This window comes from Oncorhynchus keta, chromosome 17, assembly GCF_023373465.1.
Source record: "Oncorhynchus keta strain PuntledgeMale-10-30-2019 chromosome 17, Oket_V2, whole genome shotgun sequence".
NCBI classification, from domain to species: Eukaryota; Metazoa; Chordata; class Actinopteri; order Salmoniformes; family Salmonidae; genus Oncorhynchus; species Oncorhynchus keta.
In genome coordinates this window covers 51,373,473-51,393,182 of record NC_068437.1, presented here as the reverse complement: position 1 = coordinate 51,393,182, position 19,710 = coordinate 51,373,473, and the positions used below count along the sequence as shown (strand labels likewise).

At 42.2% G+C, this 19,710-nt stretch overlaps 2 protein-coding genes across 2 annotated transcripts; one reads left to right on the top strand and one right to left on the bottom strand.

The window, feature by feature from the left end:
* Positions 1 to 465: 465 nt before the first annotated feature.
* Positions 466 to 12,780, bottom strand: LOC118396001 (UDP-xylose and UDP-N-acetylglucosamine transporter). Its single transcript, XM_052466421.1, has 10 exons — positions 12,565 to 12,780; positions 12,226 to 12,339; positions 11,976 to 12,078; positions 11,782 to 11,831; positions 11,367 to 11,448; positions 11,080 to 11,140; positions 10,023 to 10,132; positions 8,724 to 8,799; positions 5,436 to 5,511; positions 466 to 1,475 (listed from the first exon to the last, which is right to left on the bottom strand). The coding sequence occupies exons 1-10, from the start codon at positions 12,639 to 12,641 to the stop codon at positions 1,223 to 1,225; spliced, it is 1,002 nt and encodes a 333-aa protein (XP_052322381.1). The 5' UTR covers positions 12,642 to 12,780; the 3' UTR covers positions 466 to 1,222.
* Positions 12,781 to 12,874: 94 nt separating this feature from the next.
* Positions 12,875 to 17,257, top strand: LOC118396000 (vesicle transport protein GOT1B-like). Its single transcript, XM_035790136.2, has 5 exons — positions 12,875 to 13,039; positions 13,354 to 13,445; positions 15,327 to 15,505; positions 15,807 to 15,888; positions 16,164 to 17,257. Exons 1-5 carry the CDS (start codon positions 13,015 to 13,017, stop codon positions 16,200 to 16,202), a joined length of 417 nt encoding a protein of 138 aa, XP_035646029.1. The 5' UTR covers positions 12,875 to 13,014; the 3' UTR covers positions 16,203 to 17,257.
* Positions 17,258 to 19,710: the final 2,453 nt, after the last annotated feature.

Here is a 19,710-nt window from a genome sequence, read left to right as displayed (position 1 = left end):
GAAACTCTGACGTAAAAAGTACAGTATGTCCCATTATCAGGGACTCATGTTATGTTAAAATATACGTACAGAGAAATGTAATATATGGAAACTATATAATACAATGCAATTTCAGTAGATAGAGAATGGATGGTGTAATGATTCTAGAATGTAGGAAAATGTTTTTTTTTTTGTTAAATGCATTTGCATGGTTTTTCACATTGATGTTTTTCATGACAAAGTTACTGGTCCTGCCAAGTACTACTTTGCTAGGACAAACAGTTTCCTAATGAGATATTCCTAAAATAAAACATGAACAAGTATCACATTCATTAACATAACACTTTTCACCTGTGTTCCATCAATATCTGTTGATGCAGAGGTTTGTCAACTCACTATTAACACACAGATCAGAATATCCCCAACCTCATATTTAGTTAAATAAATAACAGTTTTCAACCAAACAAAATTAACAGAACAGTATGGTTTCAGTTTCACAATAGCTTGCCTTATTTTATTTTTTATGAATCCCTTTGTCTTCAGAGGACAAATATGTATTTTTTATTATAATTATTATATGTGTTTTTATTTTTAGCTTGCCTTTGCTTATTCGGTCAATAGGTACTGTAGTGTTTGTCTAGCACAGAGGGTTGGTGTCACCTTAATTGGGGAGAACGGGCTCGTGGTAATGGCTGGAACAGAATAGTGGAATGGTCTGGTTTCCATGTGTTTGATGCCTGTTCATTCACGCCATTCCAGCTATTCTTATGAGCCGTCCTCCCCTCAGCAGCCTCCACTGTTGAGTGATGTCCTTAAACATGGGTTATGCGGGAAGCCTATTGGGAAGCGATCTTTTCTAAGGAAATAGGAAAATCCTTCCTAAAAAATACATAATTATGATCCTATTAAAAACAGACGTGGTCCCACTGCGACTGCAGCAGAGAGAGAAGGGGGAGCACACCTACAACAAATACACACACACACACACACACACACACACACACACACACACACACAACAGTGCTTCCAGAGGCCCTCTCGTGACATTGGCTCTATCTTAATTTCTCTTTTCGACATTTCCTCGCATGCTCTCTCCTCTACTACTTTACAGTCATATTGGAAGAGAATGTCTCAGGTCCCTCCCTAGACCTTGTTCTCCAATGTGTTTTAAGAATGAGGCAAGGAGAGAGGATGCAAGGAATTAAGTGAAATCAGTCATTGAGTGATACGTCAGGGCTGTGTATCACTCCGCCTTCTTCTCTTTCAGCTCTTCTTTTCCTCTCAGTGCCATGCGGACGCTAGTCCAGACTTCCGTGTAAATCAGGGTGCCCAGGAAGACGACGGCAGTGCCCACCCAGTGCCAGGCGGTGAAGGGGTTCTTGAAGTAGAGGATGGAGAAGATGAGGCTGATGAACTTCCTCAGTGTGACCACCAGGGTCACAGTGAGAGAGGCACACTCTGTGGTCAGGATGAACACGCCGCGGATACACACGTATCTGAGGAGAAGGTGAAGGACTGCAAGAGGGTGATGATGATATGTGTTTAATAAAAATGTTATGCTTTTTTTTTTTTTTTTTGGGGGGGGGGGGGCTCTTCTATATCCTCGCATGAGTACTATGTACAGTCATACATGTTTAAGGTGAATGTTCATAGTCTTCTAGTATACAGAGAGCAATAGTGTGCTTTTCTTACATCTGTATATAATCAATCTCTACACTAATCTAATTAGTTTACACTGGGATGAATTCCCCACCAATTATTCCCATTTGTGTTCATTGACTACACAGAAGGTGTTTCAAGTAAGAGTTTTGTGACGTGAGTGAAGCCCTGTGAGGACACTTTTCTGAGGTTTTTGTCCTTAATGTTTTGTTACTGTCCATTATGTTTCGTCTTTAGGTGTACTTTAAAAACAAATACAACAATTGCAATAATACTGTAAAAGAATTACACCGGAGGGGATGGCTGCAGTTTTACAGGCTCCAAACCAACTGTGCCATTTTGTGTGTTTTTTCACATTGTTTGTAACTTATTTTGTACATAATGTTGCTTCTAACGTCTCTTATGACCAAAAAGAGCTTTTGGACATCAGAACAGCGATTAATCACTTTGAACTGGAAGAAGATATTTTCTTTAATTATTCTGACGCAAAGGATATACTGCTTCTCCGAATCCTAGGTATTCGCGTGAAGAAAAGATACGGAAATAGAGGGGGCAGAGATCGCGGTGCCTTGTTAGAATTTGTCGGCGAGTGGGTTATCTGCCTCTACCCTCCTTTCTATTGGCTGACGTGCAATCACTGGAGAATAAACTGGATGATCTCTGTTCAAGACTATCCTACCAACGGGACATTAAAAACTGTAATATCTTATGTTTCACCGAGTCGTGGCTGAACAAAGACACAGATAATATACATTTGGCTGGGTTTTCCTAGCAATGGCAGCACAGAACAGCTACATCTGGTAAGACGAGGGGTGGGGGTGTGTGTCTATTTGTCATTAACAGCTGTTGCGCAATGTCTAATATTAAAACTTCTTATGGCTGGGGGCAGTATTGAGTAGCTTGGATGCATAAGGTGCCCAGAGTAAACTGCCTGCTACTCAGGCCCAGTAGCTAATATATGCATATTAGTAGTAGATTTGGATAGAAAACACTCTGACGTTTCATATAACAGAACTCATATGGCAGGCAAAAACCTGAGAAAAAATCCAACCAGGAAGTGGGAAATCTGAGGTTTGTAGTTTTTTAACTCATTGCCTATCCAATATAGTGTCTATGGGGTCAAATCGCACTTCCTAAGGCTTCTACAAGATGTCAACAGTCTTTAGAACTTTGTTTGATGCTTCTACTGTGAAGGAGGGGGGGAATGGGAGCTGAATGAGTCAGAGGTCTGCCAGAGTGGCATGAGCTGGTCATGCGTGCCCACGTGAGAGTTAGCTTGCATTCCAATGCATTTCTACAGACAAAGGAATTCTCCGGTTGGAACATTATTGAAGATTTATGATAAAAACATCCTAAAGATTGATTCTATAATTCGTTTGGCATGTTTCTACGAACTGTAATATGACTTTTCTTCTGAACTTTCTCCTGGACTTGCCCGCACGTCGTGAGTTTGGATTGTGTACTAAACGCGCAAACAAAAAGGAGGTATTTGGACATAAAAACGCGCCAATGTAAACAGAGTTTTGGATATAAATATGAACTTTAACGAACAAAACATACATGTATTGTGTAACATGAAGTCCTATGAGTGTCATCTGATGTTTGAGGAATGTTGAGGAATGTTAATTATGAGATTTCTGTTGTTTTGAATTTGGCGCCCTGCACTTTCACTGGCTGTTGTCATATCGATCCCGTTAGCGGGATCTAAGCCATAAGAAGTTTTAAGGAAGTCTCAAGGTATTGGCCGCCTGAGGTAGAGTACCTAATGATAAACTGTAGACCACACTATCTACCAAGAGAGTCTATCTATATTTTTCGTAGCCATCTATTTACCACCACAAATCGATGCTGGCACAAAGACCGCACTCAACCAGCTGTATAAGGTCATAAGCAAACAAGAAAATGCTCATCCTGAAGTGGCACGACTAGTGGCTGTGGACTAATGCAGGCAAACTTAAATCTGTTTTACATCATTTCTACCAGCATGTCACATGTGCAACCAGAGAAAAAAAAAACTCTAGACCACCTTTACTCCACACACACAGAGACACATACAAAGCTCTCCCTCAATTAGGCAAATCTGACCATAATTATATCCTCTTGATTCATGCTTACAAGCAAATAATAAGGCAGGAAGTACCAGTGACTCGCTCAATACGGAAGTTGTCAGATGATGCGGATGCTACAGGACTGTTTCAATGGAATATGTTCCGGGATTCATCCAATGGCATTGAGCAGTATACCACCTCCGTCACCGGCTTCATCAATAAGTGCATCAACAACGTCATCCCCACAGAGACCGTACGTACATATCCCAACCAGAAGCCATTGATTACAGGCAACATCCACACCGAGCTAAAGAGCTGCCGCTGTCAAGGAGCGGGACACTAATCTGGACGCTTATAAGAAATCCTGCTATGCCCTCAGATGAACCATCAAAAGGGCAAAGCGTCAATACAGGACTAACACTGAATCCTACTACACCGGCTCTGATGCTCGTCGGATGTGGGAGGGCTTGCAAGCTATTACGGACTACAAAGGGAAACCCATCCACGAGCTGCACAGTAATGAGAGCCTACCAGACGAGCTAAATAACTTTTATACTCGCTTCGAGGCAAGCAACACTGAAGCATGCATGAGAGAACCAGCTGTTCCGGACGAGTGTGTGATCACGTTCTCCGTAGCCGGTGTGAGCAAGACCTGTCAACATTCACAAGGCAGCAAGGCCAGACGGATTACCATGACGTGTACTCAGAGCATGCATGGACCAACTGGCAAGTGTCTTCACTGAAATGTTGAACCTCTCCCTGACCGACTCTGTAATACCTACATATTTGAAGAAGACCACTATAGTCCCTGTGCCCAAGAAAGCAAAAGGGAACCTGCCTAAATGACTACCGCCTGTACTCCCTGTTCACCCACAACTGAGTCGCCAAGCACGACTCCAACACTCTTATTAAGTTTGCTGACGACACAACAGTGGCAAGCCTGATCACCGACAACGATGAGACAGAATATAGGGAGGTCAGAGACCTGGCAGTGTGGTGCCAGATCAACAACCTCTCCCTCAATGTGAGCAAGACAAAGGAGCTGATCAGGAAAAGGAGGGCCGAACCAAGCCCCATTCACATTGACGGGGCTGTAGTGGAGCGGGTCGAGAGTTTCAAGTTCCTTGGTGTCCACATCACCAACAAACTATTATGGTCCAAACACACCAAGACAGTCGTGAAGAACGCACGACAACACATTTTCCCCCTCAGGAGACTGACAAGATTTAGCATGGGTCCCCAGATCCTCAAAAAGTTCTACCGCTGCACCATCGAGAGCATCCTGACAGGTTGCATCACCGCCTGGTATGGCAACTGCTTGGAATCCGACCGTAAGGCGCCACAGAAGGTAGTGCTTATGGCCCAGTTCATCACTGGGGCCAAGCTTCCTGCAATCAAGGACCTACTGTGTCATAGGAAAGCCCAAAAAATTGTCAAAGACTCCAGTCACCCAAGTCATAGACTGTTCTCTCTGCTACCGCACTGCAGGTGGTACTGGAGCGGCAAGTCTAGGACCTGAACAACTAATCAAATGGCCACCTGGACTATTTACATTGACACCCCCTTCGATTTTACATTACTGGTACTCGCTGTTAATCATCTACGCAGTCACTTTACCTCTACCAAAATGTTCAAATTACCTTGACTAACCTGTACCCCCCTGTACATAGCCTCGTTATTGTTACTTTGTGTTATTTTTCACGGTTTTCTGCGCATATGACAAATACAATTTGAGTTGATCAAGGATACTGTGTGATCACGTTAATCAGCAGGTATAGCCACATCACTGGAACAGCCTGGCCAATCACAGGAACCTCTACAGGAGCTGGAAGACAAATTACATTTAGGCTACAGCACAACAAGAGGACAACAGGACAAGAACTCAACATAATATTACAAGAAAGACTCCAACAGACATGTAAAGTCACTTCTTTACTATCATATATATATATATATATATATATATATATATATATATATATATATATATATATACACACATAGTCGAGGCCAAAAGTTTTGAGAATGACACAAATATTAATTTTCAAAGTCTGCTGCCTCTGTTTGTATGATGGCAATTTGCATATTCTCCAGAATGTTATGAAGAGTGATAAGATGAATTGCAATTAATTGCAAAGTCCCTCTTTGCCATGCAAATTAACTGAATCCCCCAAAAACATTTCCACTGCATTTCAGCCCTGCCACAAAAGGACCAGCTGACATCATGTCAGTGATTCTCTCGTTAACACAGGTGTGAGTGTTGACGAGGACAAGGCTGGAGATCACTCTGTCATGCTGATTGAGTTTGAATAACAGACTGGAAGCTTCAAAAGGAGGGTGGTGCTTGGAATCATTGTTCTTCCTCTGTCAACCATGGTTACCTTCAAGGAAACACATGCTGTCATCATTGCTTTGCACAAAAAGGGCTTCACAGGCAAGGATATTGCTGCCAGCAAGATTGCACATAAATCATCAAGAACTTCAAGGAGAGCGGTTCAAATGTTGTGAAGAAGGCTTCAGGGCGCCCAAGAAAGTCCAGCAAGCGCCAGGACCGTCTCCTAAAGTTGATTCAGCTGCGGGATCGGGGCACCACCAGTACAGAGCTTGCTCAGGAATGGCAGCAGGCAGGTGTGAGTGCATATGCACGCACAGTGAGGCGAAGACTATTGGAGGAAATCTGTCCATTGGTCTGATGAGTCCAAATGTAAGAATTTTGATTCCAACCGCCGTGTTTTTGTGAGACGCAGAGAAGGTGAATGGATGATCTCTGCATGTGTGGTTCTCACCGTGAAGCATGGAGGAGGAGGTGTGATGGTGTGGGGGTGCTTTTCTGGTGACACTGGCTGTGTTTTATTTAGATTTCAAGGCACACTTAACCAGCATGGCTACCACAGCATTCTGCAGCGATACACCATCCCATCTGGTTTGCGCTATCATTAGTTTTTCAACAGGACAATGACTCAACACACCTCCAGGCTGTGTAAGGGCTATTTGACCAAGAAGGAGAGTGATGGAGTGCTGCATCAGATGACCTGGCCTCCACAATCACCTGACCTCAACCCAATTGAGATGGTTTGTGATGAGTTGGACCGCAGTCAAGGAAAAGCAGCCAACAAGTGCTCAGCATATGTGGGAACTCCTTCAAGACTGTTGGAAAAGCATTCCAGGTGAAGCTGGTTGAGAGAATGCCAAGAGTGTGCAAAGCTGTCAAGGCAAAGGGCGGCTACTTTGAAGAATCCAAAATATATTTTGATTTGTTTAACAGTTTTTTGGTTACTACATGATTCCATATATGTTATTCCATAGTTGTGATGTCTTCACTATTATTCTACAATGTAGAAAATAGTACAAATAAAGAAAAACCCTTGAAAATAATAGGTGTGCGTGTCCAAACATTTGACTGGTACTGTACACACACACACTGAACAAAAATATAAATGCAACATGCAACAATTTCAACGGTTTTACTGAGTTACAGTTCATATAAGGAAATCAGTCAATTTAAATAAATTCATTAGGCCCTAATCTATGGATTTCACATGACTGGGAATACAGATATGCATCTGTTGGTCACAGTTACCTTAAAAAATAGGTAGGGGCGTGGATCAGAAAAACAGTCAGCATCTGGTGTGACCACCATTCATTTGCCTCATGCAGCGTGATACATCTCCTTTGCATAGTGTTGATCAGGCTGTTGATTGTGGCCTGTGGAATGTTGTCTCACTCCTCTTCAATGGCTGTGCGAAGTTGCTGGATATTAGCGGGAACTGGAATACGCTGTCGTACACGTCGATCCAGAGCATCCCAAACATGCTAAATGGGTGACATGTTTGGTGAGTATGCAGGCCATGGAAGAACTGGGACATTTTCTACTTCCAGGAATTGTTTACAGATCCTTGTGACATGGGGCCGTGGATTATCATGCTGAGACATGAGGTGATGGCCGCGGATGAATGGCACGACAATGTGCCTCAGGATCTCATCACGATATCTCTGTACATTAAATTTGTCCATAGATAAAATGCAATCGTGTTCATTGTCCGTAGCTTATGCCTGCCCATACCATAACCCCACCATGGAGCAAACCGCTCGCACCAAATGACGCCATACATGCTGTCTATCATCTGCCCGGTACAGTTGAAACTGGGATTCATCCGTGAAGAGCACACTTCTCCAGCGTGCCAGTGACCATCGAAGGTGAGCAGTTACCCACTGAAGTCCAACTGCAGTCTTGTCAAGACCCTGGTGAGGACGACAAGCACGCAGATGAGTTTCCCTCAGATGGTTTCTGACAGTTTGTGCAGAAATTCTTCAGTTGTACAAACCCACAGTTTCAGCAGCTGTCCAGGTGATCCCGCAGGTGAAGAAGCCGGATGTGGATAGTCCTGGGCTGGTGTGGTTAAACGTGGTCTACGGTTGTGAGCCCAGTTGGACGTACTGCCAACTTCTCTTAAAAGCCATTGGAGGCGGCTTATGATAGAGAAAGGAACATTAAATGATCTGGCACCAGCTCTGTTGGACATTCCTTTTATTGTCCCCAGCACAAGGTGCACCTGTGTAATGATCATGCTGTTTAATCAGCTTCTTGATATGCCACACCTGTCAGGTGGATGGATTATCTTGGCAGAGGAGACATGCTCACTACGAGGGATGTAAACGACTTCATGCACAGAATTTGAGAAAAATAAGTTTTTGTGCGTATGGAACATTTCTGGAATCTTTTATTTCAGCTCATAAAACGTCAGAACAATATTTTACACGTTGCATTCATATTTTTGTCCAGTGTAGATTCAACAAAGCATAAATGACTTCAGTCAGCAAAGACAACAACAACAAACTTAACCGTAGATTATTGAGGTTTGAAGTCCTTGAATGAGGATTTGAGTTGTAGTTTTTTTTTTGGAATCACAAAGGAATAGAATCCTCCAACTGGAACTAAAAAAAATGTTTTTTTTTAAACTTGGGAACTTTGTAACTCTACTCAACGAGGTTACTTTGACATGTTTAATTCAAATATTTGACTGTATTTTAACTCACTGCTTTGACTGAAGAGGACACCATGGTTGTAGATATCCGAGGACAGAAGCAGGAACCCAGGAAGAGGCAAGCAGTGCTGAGAGGGCAACAAACAAAACATATTACAATGTCAGAGATTATAGGTAGATTTCCCAGACATAGATGAAGATTCGTCCTCAACTAGAAAACATTCTCAATTGAGAATCTCCATTAAAATGTTTTTTTTTGGTCCAGGTCTTAACGCAATCTGCGTCGAGGAAACTAAATGTGCAGAGAAGAGACATACATACATAAGAGGTACAGTACAAATCAAGCAATGCACACAAAACACTGACAATTAAGCAACTCTGTTTGCAGCAAATGTTAAGGATTAGGCTGTGTGGAGCATTATGTTTGGTAAGAGAAGCAAAGCTTTTTAATCTCCCTTGCCAGGGGATGATACACGACAATCACTTTTGTTAGTTACTTTGCCTGAAGAAGTGTACGGCATCTGTCAGGTAAGAAATGTATTGCAGAAAGGAGTTTGGGGTTGACGCTAAGTAAGGGCTGTTTGGGGTTGACGCTAAGTAAGGGCTGTTTGGGGTTGACGCTAAGTAAGGGCTGTTTGGGGTTGACGCTAAGTAAGGGCTGTTTGGGGTTGACGCTAAGTAAGGGCTGTTTGGGGATGACGCTAAGTAAGGGCTGTTTGGGGTTGACGCTAAGTAAGGGCTGTTTGGGGTTGACGCTAAGTAAGGGCTGTTTGGGGTTGACGCTAAGTAAGGGCTGTTTGGGGTTGACGCTAAGTAAGGGCTGTTTGGGGATGACGCTAAGTAAGGGCTGTTTGGGGATGGCTAAGTAAGGGCTGTTTGGGGTTGACGCTAAGTAAGGGCTGTTTGGGGTTGACGCTAAGTAAGGGCTGTTTGGGGTTGACGCTAAGTAAGGGCTGTTTGGGGTTGACGCTAAGTAAGGGCTGTTTGGGGTTGACGCTAAGTAAGGGCTGTTTGGGGTTAAGTAAGGGCGCTAAGTAAGGGCTGTTTGGGGTTGACGCTAAGTAAGGGCTGTTTGGGGTTGACGCTAAGTAAGGGCTGTTTGGGGTTGACGCTAAGTAAGGGCTGTGTTGATACCACTACGCCGATATTTTTTCCAAGGAAAACACAAAGCAGACAAAACTCTTGGTCCTTTAAAAACCTGCTGTATGTAACAAATATTGTGTGATATAGCTTGATAAAATAAATAAAATGTGACTCTGGATGACAACATCAGGGATATTTTCCACTTTGTGTTCTGTTTGCTAAAGAGTATCGCGTTGATGGTATCGTCTAAGCCCTGGTTGATACTCACATTGTAGAAGAGAGCCTCCTTGGAGTGTTTGCCATACTGCTTGTACAGGGTCTCCTGGAAAATGCCCATTCTCGCAGACATGAGCAGAGCAAAGGTCAACATGGCGATCCCTAGAATAACAACAAAGCTAGGTCAGAGAATCAAGTGGATCATGGTTGAGATACTGATACCACACACACACACACACACACACACACACACACACACACACACACACACACACACACACACACACACACACACACACACACACACACACACACACACACACACACACACACACGCTGGGGCTGAGTGAGTTCCATTTCTTTTCAAACACTGAAGGAAGTTTGTTTTGTTTAGCTTGACTCCCCAGAGTCAGATGAACTTGTGGATACCACATTATATATCTGTGCCCTGCATGAAGGAAGTTTGAGGTAGTTTCACGAACCAATGCTATCAAGCATTAGCACCATGCCTGGAAGTCTTCGGGATCAGCTAGTATGTAAACATTAAATAGGGAATTGGATAGGTAATGCACCAGGGGCGGAATTCTGACTTGAGATCTGTAGGCGCAAATAGAATTTATGCAAATCAAGTCATTTCCCATTGACATGGATTTGTGGTTTATTTATGTGATTGTTAGAGTTGTTCATGCGTATCTCAAGCATTTTTCCGCCCAAGTGTCGCAGCGGGCTAAGGCACTGCATTTCAGTGCAAGAGGCATCACTACAGTCCCTGGTTCGAATCCAGGCTGATTGGGAGTCCCATAGGGCGGCGCACAATTGGCCCAGCATCGTCCGGGTTTGGCTGGGGTAGGCTGTCATTGTAAATAAGAATTTGTGCTTAACTGACTTGCCTGGTTAAATAACGGTTAAATAAAAAATTAAAACTGTCAACAACTGAAACAATAAGTGGCCAGTTCTCGGTTAAAAGATAGTCCCAACTTGTCTGGGCTCAGGTAACGATCTCAATATCAAAAATGCAAGTCAACAAAGACTTCTGGCTGAGTGAGAGTAATGACTCAGTCAAATCAATCCTGTACACACCCAACAGTACACACCCATGGCAATCTTACCTAGCAGCCAGTGCAGGAAGGCATAAACATCTTGGTCCTCTGAGCCCTCGGCCCCTGTGTTCTGCACAAGGAAAAACAGAGGTCACTAATTAGCACAGTGTAATGTATTATGTTGTTCTGTGTTGAGCTAAAGATCTCACTGTACACTATGAACATGTAGAGTAGATGTGTAACAATCTGATTAACAACTCTGCTACAACACAACTGTGAAGCTGCAACCCACAATGCACTTTATATGGAAGAAAAGTGTGTGTGGTTGAACAGAAACATGTTAATGAGGACCTCACCACTTGTCTGGCGGACATAATGGTGCATATGAAGATACCCAGAGACACCATCGCTATGGAGAGATATTTACTCATTGAATACCTGCAGGGGAAAAGATGCAGTACCTGGTTTTAGAACCTTCCTATCAGAGTTTGGATAACCAGATTAGCTATAAGATCTATAAAAAATATAGTTAAGCACATAATTATGAACAGAAGTCTGAGCATGCAACATAGTGACAAAAGCAGCAACACATTCCCATGATGCAACACTTAATACAACTGAAATGCAAAGCATTCATCTATCAAAATAATGGTTCTAGGGTGTCATTTTAGCAACATCTACATTCTAACATGTTAAGCGAGTATAAAGGGTTGTGATGTGAGGGGGGTATATAAACACTGCCAGGGCAAGAGATTAGGCAGGGATGTATACCTTTTCTTCAGAATTATTATACCCAGGATCATGTTAGCTATTAATGATCCCTGTGGAGATATAACACACAAAGCACACACTTAGTCAACCAATAAGAGATTTTAGATGGTAATAGGGGGTATGAGGCATCAGACATTGAGTTAAAGTTAGGCTATAAGGAAATTGATTTGGACTAAGGAAATTGATATACTTACAGATCTGAAGATCATGTGCAGAGGCATAGCGATATTGAAGTTGAGGGCATAGTTGTTGATCACACTGACAGTGAAGAACATGGTCACCATGATCACATAGTTGCTATAAAGAAGAAATAAACACAACGTTTGAATGAAAACTGTGCTTCTCATCTCATTTTTAATAGACATACAGACAGACAGACCGGCAGACGGACAGACACGCAGACAGACGACAAAATGATAACTAGACATTAGGACGTTAGGCTACCTCATTGGAATAGCTGGTTTCTTTCTTCCAAAGTTCGTCTCGAAGATGAACCCTTCCAATGCAATAAAGGCAAATTGAGCAAAGGTCACAATGTTGCCACATCCTGGAAACGTTCTGGGAGAAGGCAGAATGCATTAACAGTGTGTATGAATCGTATAAATTAGTAGGAAATATGCTAGCCTACATAATATATTAGTGTAATAATGTAAGCGAAACATCATCTTAGCTATACAACCAAAGAATGCAGAAATACTGAAAAGATTGAACCTAATTTAACCATGGAAGCTAGTAGCCTAGTCTAGCGCAGTCAATAGTTCATTCGTTCAGTTCATAACTGACCTTACAAGTAGTTCCAGAAACACAACATTGCTGCAGCACCCAACAAAAACAAGAAGTACTGCAAAAATGGTGTTCATGTTTGCAGTTATCGGTAAAAACTTTTGTCGAAAAGTATATACGTTACTTGTTCAAGAGTATTTCTAACGAGGACATTGTGTAAACACAGGTTCCTGTCCGAGATAAAGCTTGATAAATAAATTGGTACGCATGGGTATTGTAGTTTTCACAAGGATAACAACATTTCCCATAAAGATAGTCTTTACGCAGCACTGCGCATAACTGATTCCTGCGAACGTATAATTTGAGCGTACATGCGTCGATCCAGAAGACGTGGCTCCAGCTTTTCTCCTCTGCTGTCAACAAGCTACACACAACAGAGACTGCTAGAAGCTATCTTAACGATTATTGAATGAGCAGTACTTATTGGCCAATTGCTACACTGCAGCCAAAATGATCTCTCTAACGGATTCACAAAGTAAGACCATTTTAATTTATAAATGAAATGTTTTAAGCTTGTTTCTTCGCTTTGTAAACTTCTTCTTCTAGCTAGCTGTAATTTAATGAATGGGACCAGTTGGGCCCATCGCCCTATTTTATGAGCTTTAGTCATATCATTGCAGCTCGGCATCGCTAGTTAGAAGAATCTGTACTGTAGTTCGTAGCTAGCTCATGAGTTCCCTGATCTCCAGACTGAGTGCCATATGGATGGATGGATGGATGGAGGTGTCAATCCAATGTCAATGGAAAGCGTAAATGAACTATGTATTAACATCTATTTTGGCTCCACAGAGATCGGGATGGGGTTGACAGGCTTCGGCGTGTTCTTCCTCTTCTTTGGTATGGTCCTGTTTTTTGACAAAGCTCTTCTTGCCATTGGAAATGTGAGTTACAGCCCAAGCCTACATAATCATAATGTTATGACGTATGCCTTAGATTCCCCTCTGTGTGTATGTGCACCAGCTTTCTTTATGGTAAAGTAACAAGACTGCCTCATTTCTGCTGCTATACTCTTTCCTCTCTGGAAGAAACACTTTCAGCTATTGTTGTGGAGGCCTTTGATGATTCTCTGTTGTAATGCATGGCGACACTTCCTTAGCGGCAGTATTGTCAGGGTTTCTGATCAAACCACCATGTCAGGACCTGTCTAGCTTGTATTATTGGTATGTGACCTCCAGCAGTTTGCATAGCTAAATTAAGTGATAAGACATACTCTATTGCACTAGCTTTGCATCCAAAATGATTTCACTACCTTTTACCTCACCGCTGTTGAAGTGAAACAACTGTAGCAACACAAAACAAAAATATTAACTCAACATGTAAAGTGTTGGTCCCATGTTTCTTGAGCTGAAATAAAAGATCCCGGAAATGTTCCATATGCACAAAAAGCTTATTTCTCTCAAATGTTTGGCAACATTTTGTTTATATCCCTGTTAGTGAACATTTTATATTTTGTCAAGATAATCCGTCCACCTGACAGTTGTGACATATCAAGAAGCTGATTAAACAGCATGATCATTACACAGGTGCACTCTAAAATGTGCAGTTTTGTCACACACCACAATGCCACAGATGTCTCGAGGGTGCAATTTGCATGCTGACTGCAGGAATATCCCCCAGAGCTGTTGTTAATGTTAATTTCTCTACAACCCACCTCCAACGTTGTTTTAGAGAATTTGACCGTATGTCCAACTGGCCTCACACCCACAGACCACGAGCATGGTGTCGTGTGGGCGAGCGGTTTGTTGATGTCAACGTTGTGAACCTAGTGCCCCATGGTGGGGTTATGGTATGGGCAGGCATAAGCTACTGACAACGAACACAATTGCATTTTATCAATGGCAATTTTGAATGCACAGATACCTTGACGAGATCTTAAAGCCCATTGTTGAGCCATTCAGCCGCTGCCATCACCTCATGTTTCACCATGATAACACACAGTCTCATGTCGCAAGGGTCTGTATTAGAGGTCGACCGATTGATCGGAATGGCCGATTTAATTAGGGCCGATTTCAAGTTTTCATAACAATCGGAAATCCTTTTTTTTTTTCTCTATTGAATCTTTATTTAACTAGGCAAGTCAGTTAAGAACACATTCTTATTTTCAATGACGGCCTAGGAACAGTGGGTTAACTGCCTTGTTCAGGGGCAGAACGACAGATTTTCACCTTGTCAGCTCGGGGGATCGAATCTTGCAACCTTAACTAGTCCAACGCAATAACGACCTCTCTCTCGTTGCACGCCACAAGGATACTTACTGCCTGTTACGCGAATGCAGTAAGCCAAGGTAAGTTGCTAGCTAGCATTAAACTTATCTTATAAAAAACAATCAATCAATCATAATCACTAGTTAACTACACATGGTTGATATTACTAGATATTATCTAGCGTGTCCTGCGTTGCATAGAATCTGACTGAGCATACAAGTATCTGACTGAGCGGTGGTAGGCAGAAGCAGGCGCATAAACATTCATTCAAACAGCACTTTCGTGCGTTTTGCCAGCAGCTCTTAGTTGTGCGTCAAGCATTGCACTGTTTATGACTTCAAGCCTATCAACTCCCGAAATGAGGCTTGTGTAACCGAAGTGAGATGGCTAGCTAGTTAGCGCGCGCTAATTGTGTTCCTGGTTCGAGCCCAGGGAGGAGAGGGACTAAAGCTATACTGTTACACTGGCAATACTAAAGTGCCTATAAGAAGTTTGGATGCAGCCAGGCTAGTACTGCCAATCCTCTGTTAATTTATTGTCCCTGTGTTTGTGTGTCAGATATTGTTTGTAGCAGGCCTAGCCTTTGTCATCGGCTTGGAGCGTACCTTCAAATTCTTCTTCCAGAGACACAAATTTAAAGCCACCAGTTTCTTCCTGGGGGGCGTGGTCGTGGTTCTGATTGGCTGGCCCATCATTGGAGTGGTGCTGGAGATCTATGGATTTTTCCTCTTATTCAGGTGAGTTGGTCTGAAATGAAAGTTGGTCCAAAAAAAATGGGCTAATCTCAAGTTTTTTTCCTTGCTTCCTCTCTCCTTGTCTAATCAAAATATCAGAGGGAAGCGATGAGAGCTTTGGAGGAGAAACAACCTGACATATTCTCATCCAGTGCTCTCCCGTTGTTTCCCTCTGATATTTTGGGAAAGTGGGGGTGTGATGTACCAAGGATGTGATGAATCAAGAAATATACTTTTGAATTTCACCCTAAATGATAGTCCTCCTCAGTCTCTCACCTCTCTATGCCACTCTTCTCTTTTCCAGGGGCTTTTTCCCAGTGGCAGTAGGCTTCATCAGGAGGGTGCCTGTCCTCGGGTCCATACTCAACCTCCCAGGGATTAGTGGAGTAAGTATCACGTGTATTTGCTGTGTGTAATGTGGCAAAGTTCATAGAATTGTCAGTCAGCTGTTTTTGTATTTTTCATCACTGTGCCTGGCCTCAGGGGGGTTCCAGATGCACAGTCCTAGCCAAGCCTAGTCCTTGACTAAAAAGTGCTTAAATGGAGATTCTCCGTTGAGCTTGATTTTTAGTCTACGACTAGGCTTAATCTGTGACCGAGAAACCAGCCCCTGAATTGGTAAGATTGTGGTTTACTGATAATCAAATTCTGTCTTCTTCAGTTGGTGGACAAAGTCAGCGACAGCAACAATATGGTATAACAGTGACAACCTTTGGATTGGAGGGTATTACATCGCTTTTCTCTATTTATAATGGGGACTTTGTTCCCTACTGATCAACTACTATTGGTCAACACAATTTAAAGGTCAAAGCTGTGAATCAAAAACCTCTTTCTGTTCAAAGAAATATAATGTTATTTTGGGCAGGTGTATGAATACGACTGGCTTCGTAAAGTTTATTTTGACAATGAGGAAACGGCTTCGTAACCTGGTTGCCATTGATGGACATTGTTACTAAATGACTACTTCATTTGGAAGCCCAATGGGTGAATTGGGCCCTTTTTGTGTTACTGTCCGTTCCTGATCGACTGATGATGATGATGATGATGATGATGATTGACATGTGACTGGACCAATCACTGGAATGGACATCTCTTTGGAGGAGTCTGGAATCTGTTACAGATACCTTTCTTCTACATTGATTGGAATGTCGTGCCTGTAGCGTCACAAAGAAAATAGTTTTTGGGTTACCTTTTGGGTTACCTCTGAAGATTTTGTACGGCTGTTGAGAACACAGCTTATTTTACACCTGGGGCCTATTCTGGAGGCTGTAGCGTTACAGAACGCTCAGATAGAAATGTATAGTGTAGAACGGATATGATTGTCAGAGAATTATGTCAGCTCTGCTTATTCTATCTGCAATGTTCAGAATGTTCAGCGTCACTGAATACACACCTGCTACACCTGTCCATGAATGGTATCCGGAGCTGTTGTAGATAAATAGCCCTGAGCGCACAACAGGTACATTTGTTTTAGCGCGTCCAGGGCACCGTGTGAGCTGAATTTTCCAATTTTAGACTATTCCATTGGTCCTACAGGAAATCTCCGCCCACCCGGGACACTGCGCGAGCTAAAACAAATGCCTCCAATACTACAAATGTGTTTCTACAGCCCAGATACTGCTGGTCTCACAGCTTGGCTTTACAAGTCACTTTCTATTTAATGTATTAAGAGCCTTGTTGTCAGAGAGATGTTTTACTCAATGTACAGTATCTTTTGTAAATACATGCTTGAAATAAAGTATGTTTTTAAAATTCTGTTTGTCAGACAAATTTGTTTTAAATGACACATGAAATTCAGATGACAGTAATGTAGATTAAAATAACCGGAAATTCTGCTTCTTAAATTGGATTGTCGATTCTTGCAGCCCCCCGCACCTCTCTGATTCAGAGGGGTTAGGTTAAATGCGGAAGACACATTTCAGTTGAATGCATTCAGTTGTACAACTGACTTGGTATCCCCCTTTCATTTGTAAAATGTATAATTAGAAACAATAAGCTGGATAATCCAGTGAACACAGGTTATACATACTCTGTTTTCTATGTATGCCCTAATGAAAGTTCAGAGGTCAAAGATCAAATGTTGATTCTCCCCATCACTGCATTGACACTGTCCATAATGCAGGGAAGAGTCCACCCCCCCCCCTCCCAATTTTTTAAAAACTATTACAAGCTTTTAGATCTGAATCGGATATCTCCACCCTGTGGTGGAACTTTGTATCAGTAGTAATGACAGTTCACAGTTAGTGCACAATGGGTTATAATGATACCCAGTTCACAGCTAATGAGGGACCAGTTAAGAAGCTAATGAGGGACCAGGGACAGCCAAGACAGTTAAGAAGCTAATGGTGGACCAGGGAATACAGTTAAGAAGCTAATAAACTGATGTGCTTTGATATACTATATCAGAATCTGAGCTCTCTTCTTGGCTAAAAATGCATTTTGAATAATAGTACTTTTCATTGACAACTGGTGGCTGAAAGAGTAGCAATTGTATTCTTATTCTGTTTTGTTGGGACATGTCCCCCCCAAACAAATGTATGCACCCATATTGGTATGTCAGGGTGCTTTTACAGTAGCCTACAAATATTTTCCTCACAAAATAATGAATGATATAAAGAGAAAAACATTTTCTTGTAGCGAAGTGTTCACACCTCAACACTACTCTTGGTGACATCAGTGTCTCCTCCTCGGTGCCCCAAGGTAACAGCATTTTAGGCACAGCCTACAGACTGCTCAAAACTGTCATTTTGGTTGAGATTGAATGGGTGTTGCAGATAAGATACAGTAACATCTTTTGTCCTTGATTTCAGCGGAGAAACTGGACTGCCCAGGTCATGCTCTACTTAAAAAGGCACACATGACAAAAGATCCTTCTTTTTTTTCTCGAGTAAAGTGATTGTGTAACTTCTATGGTTGCCCAAATAGTTGTTCGGCAATAATACTATTTATGCATTTGTTACATTATGTGAATGTGTAATTAGTATGTATATATGTTATTACATTCAGTGGTGTAAAGTAATTAAGTAAAAATACTTTGAAGTACTACTTTAGTCATTTTTCTGGGGGTATCTGTACTTCCATTACTATTTATATTTTTGACAATTTTTACTCCACTACATTCCTAAAGACAATGTGTACTTTTTACTCCCATACAATTTCTCTGACACTCAAAAGTTCTCATTACATTTCGAAATGCACTGGCAGGATAGCAATATAGTCCAATTCAAGCACCTATCAATATAATGATTCTCTCTCCTTTACACTTTACATGAGCATGATTCTCTCTCCTTTACACTTTACATGAGCATGGTTCTCTCTCATTTACATTTACATTTAAGTCATTTAGCAGACGCTCTTATCCAGAGCGACTTCAAATTGGTGCATACACCTTTGACAACCAGTGGAACAGCCACTTGCATCTAAATCTTGTTGGGGCAGAAAGGGGGGTGAGAAGGATTAGATGAGCATTACTTACCCTATCCTAGGTTTCCTTGAAGAGGTGGGGTTTCAGGTGTCTCCGGAAGGTGGTGATTGACTCCGCTGTCCTTTGATGAGGAGATTGTTCCACCATTGGGGGCCAGAGCAGCGAACAGTTTTGACTGGGCTGAGCGGGAACTGTACTTCCTCAGTGGTAGGGAGTCGAGCAGGCCAGAGGTGGATGAAGCAGTGATTGTTTGGGTGTAGGGCCTGATCAGAGCCTGGAGGTACTGAGGTGATTCTCCCTCTTTACCGTGGCATGCACCATGGTCTCCTTTACACTTTACATGAGCATGGTTCTCTCTCCTTTGCACTTTACATGAGCATGATTCTCTGTCCTTTACACTTTACGTGAGCATGATTCTCTCTCCTTTATACTTTACATGAGCGTGATTCTCTCTCCTTTACACTTTACATGAGCATGATTCTCTCTCCTTTACACTTTACATGAGTGTGATTCTCTCTCCTTTACATGAGCATGATTCTCTGTCCTTTACACTTTACATGAGCATGATTCTCTCTTTCCTTTACATGAGCATGATTCTCTCTCCTTTACATGAGCGTGATTCTCTCTCCTTTACACTTTACATGAGCATGATTTCTCTCCTTTATACTTTACATGAGCATGATTTGTCTCCTTTACACTTTACATGAGCATGGTTCTCTCTCCTTTACACTTTACATGAGCATGGTTCTCTCTCCTAGCTTGCACTTTACATGAGCATGATTCT

Excerpts from the sequence above, each read along its gene's own strand:
- LOC118396001 (XM_052466421.1), bottom strand. The coding sequence starts at position 12,641 with ATGAACACCATTTTTGCAGTACTTCTTGTTTTTGTTGGGTGCTGCAGC. Across the intron at positions 12,340-12,564 it reads TTTCTGGAACTACTTGTAAG|AACGTTTCCAGGATGTGGCA; the intron begins GTCAGTTATGAA and ends GCCTTCTCCCAG. Across the intron at positions 11,832-11,975 it reads TGCACATGATCTTCAGATCT|GGATCATTAATAGCTAACAT; the intron begins GTAAGTATATCA and ends ATATCTCCACAG.
- LOC118396000 (XM_035790136.2), top strand. The coding sequence starts at position 13,015 with ATGATCTCTCTAACGGATTCACAAA. Across the intron at positions 13,040-13,353 it reads CTCTCTAACGGATTCACAAA|AGATCGGGATGGGGTTGACA; the intron begins GTAAGACCATTT and ends TTGGCTCCACAG. Across the intron at positions 13,446-15,326 it reads CTCTTCTTGCCATTGGAAAT|ATATTGTTTGTAGCAGGCCT; the intron begins GTGAGTTACAGC and ends TTTGTGTGTCAG.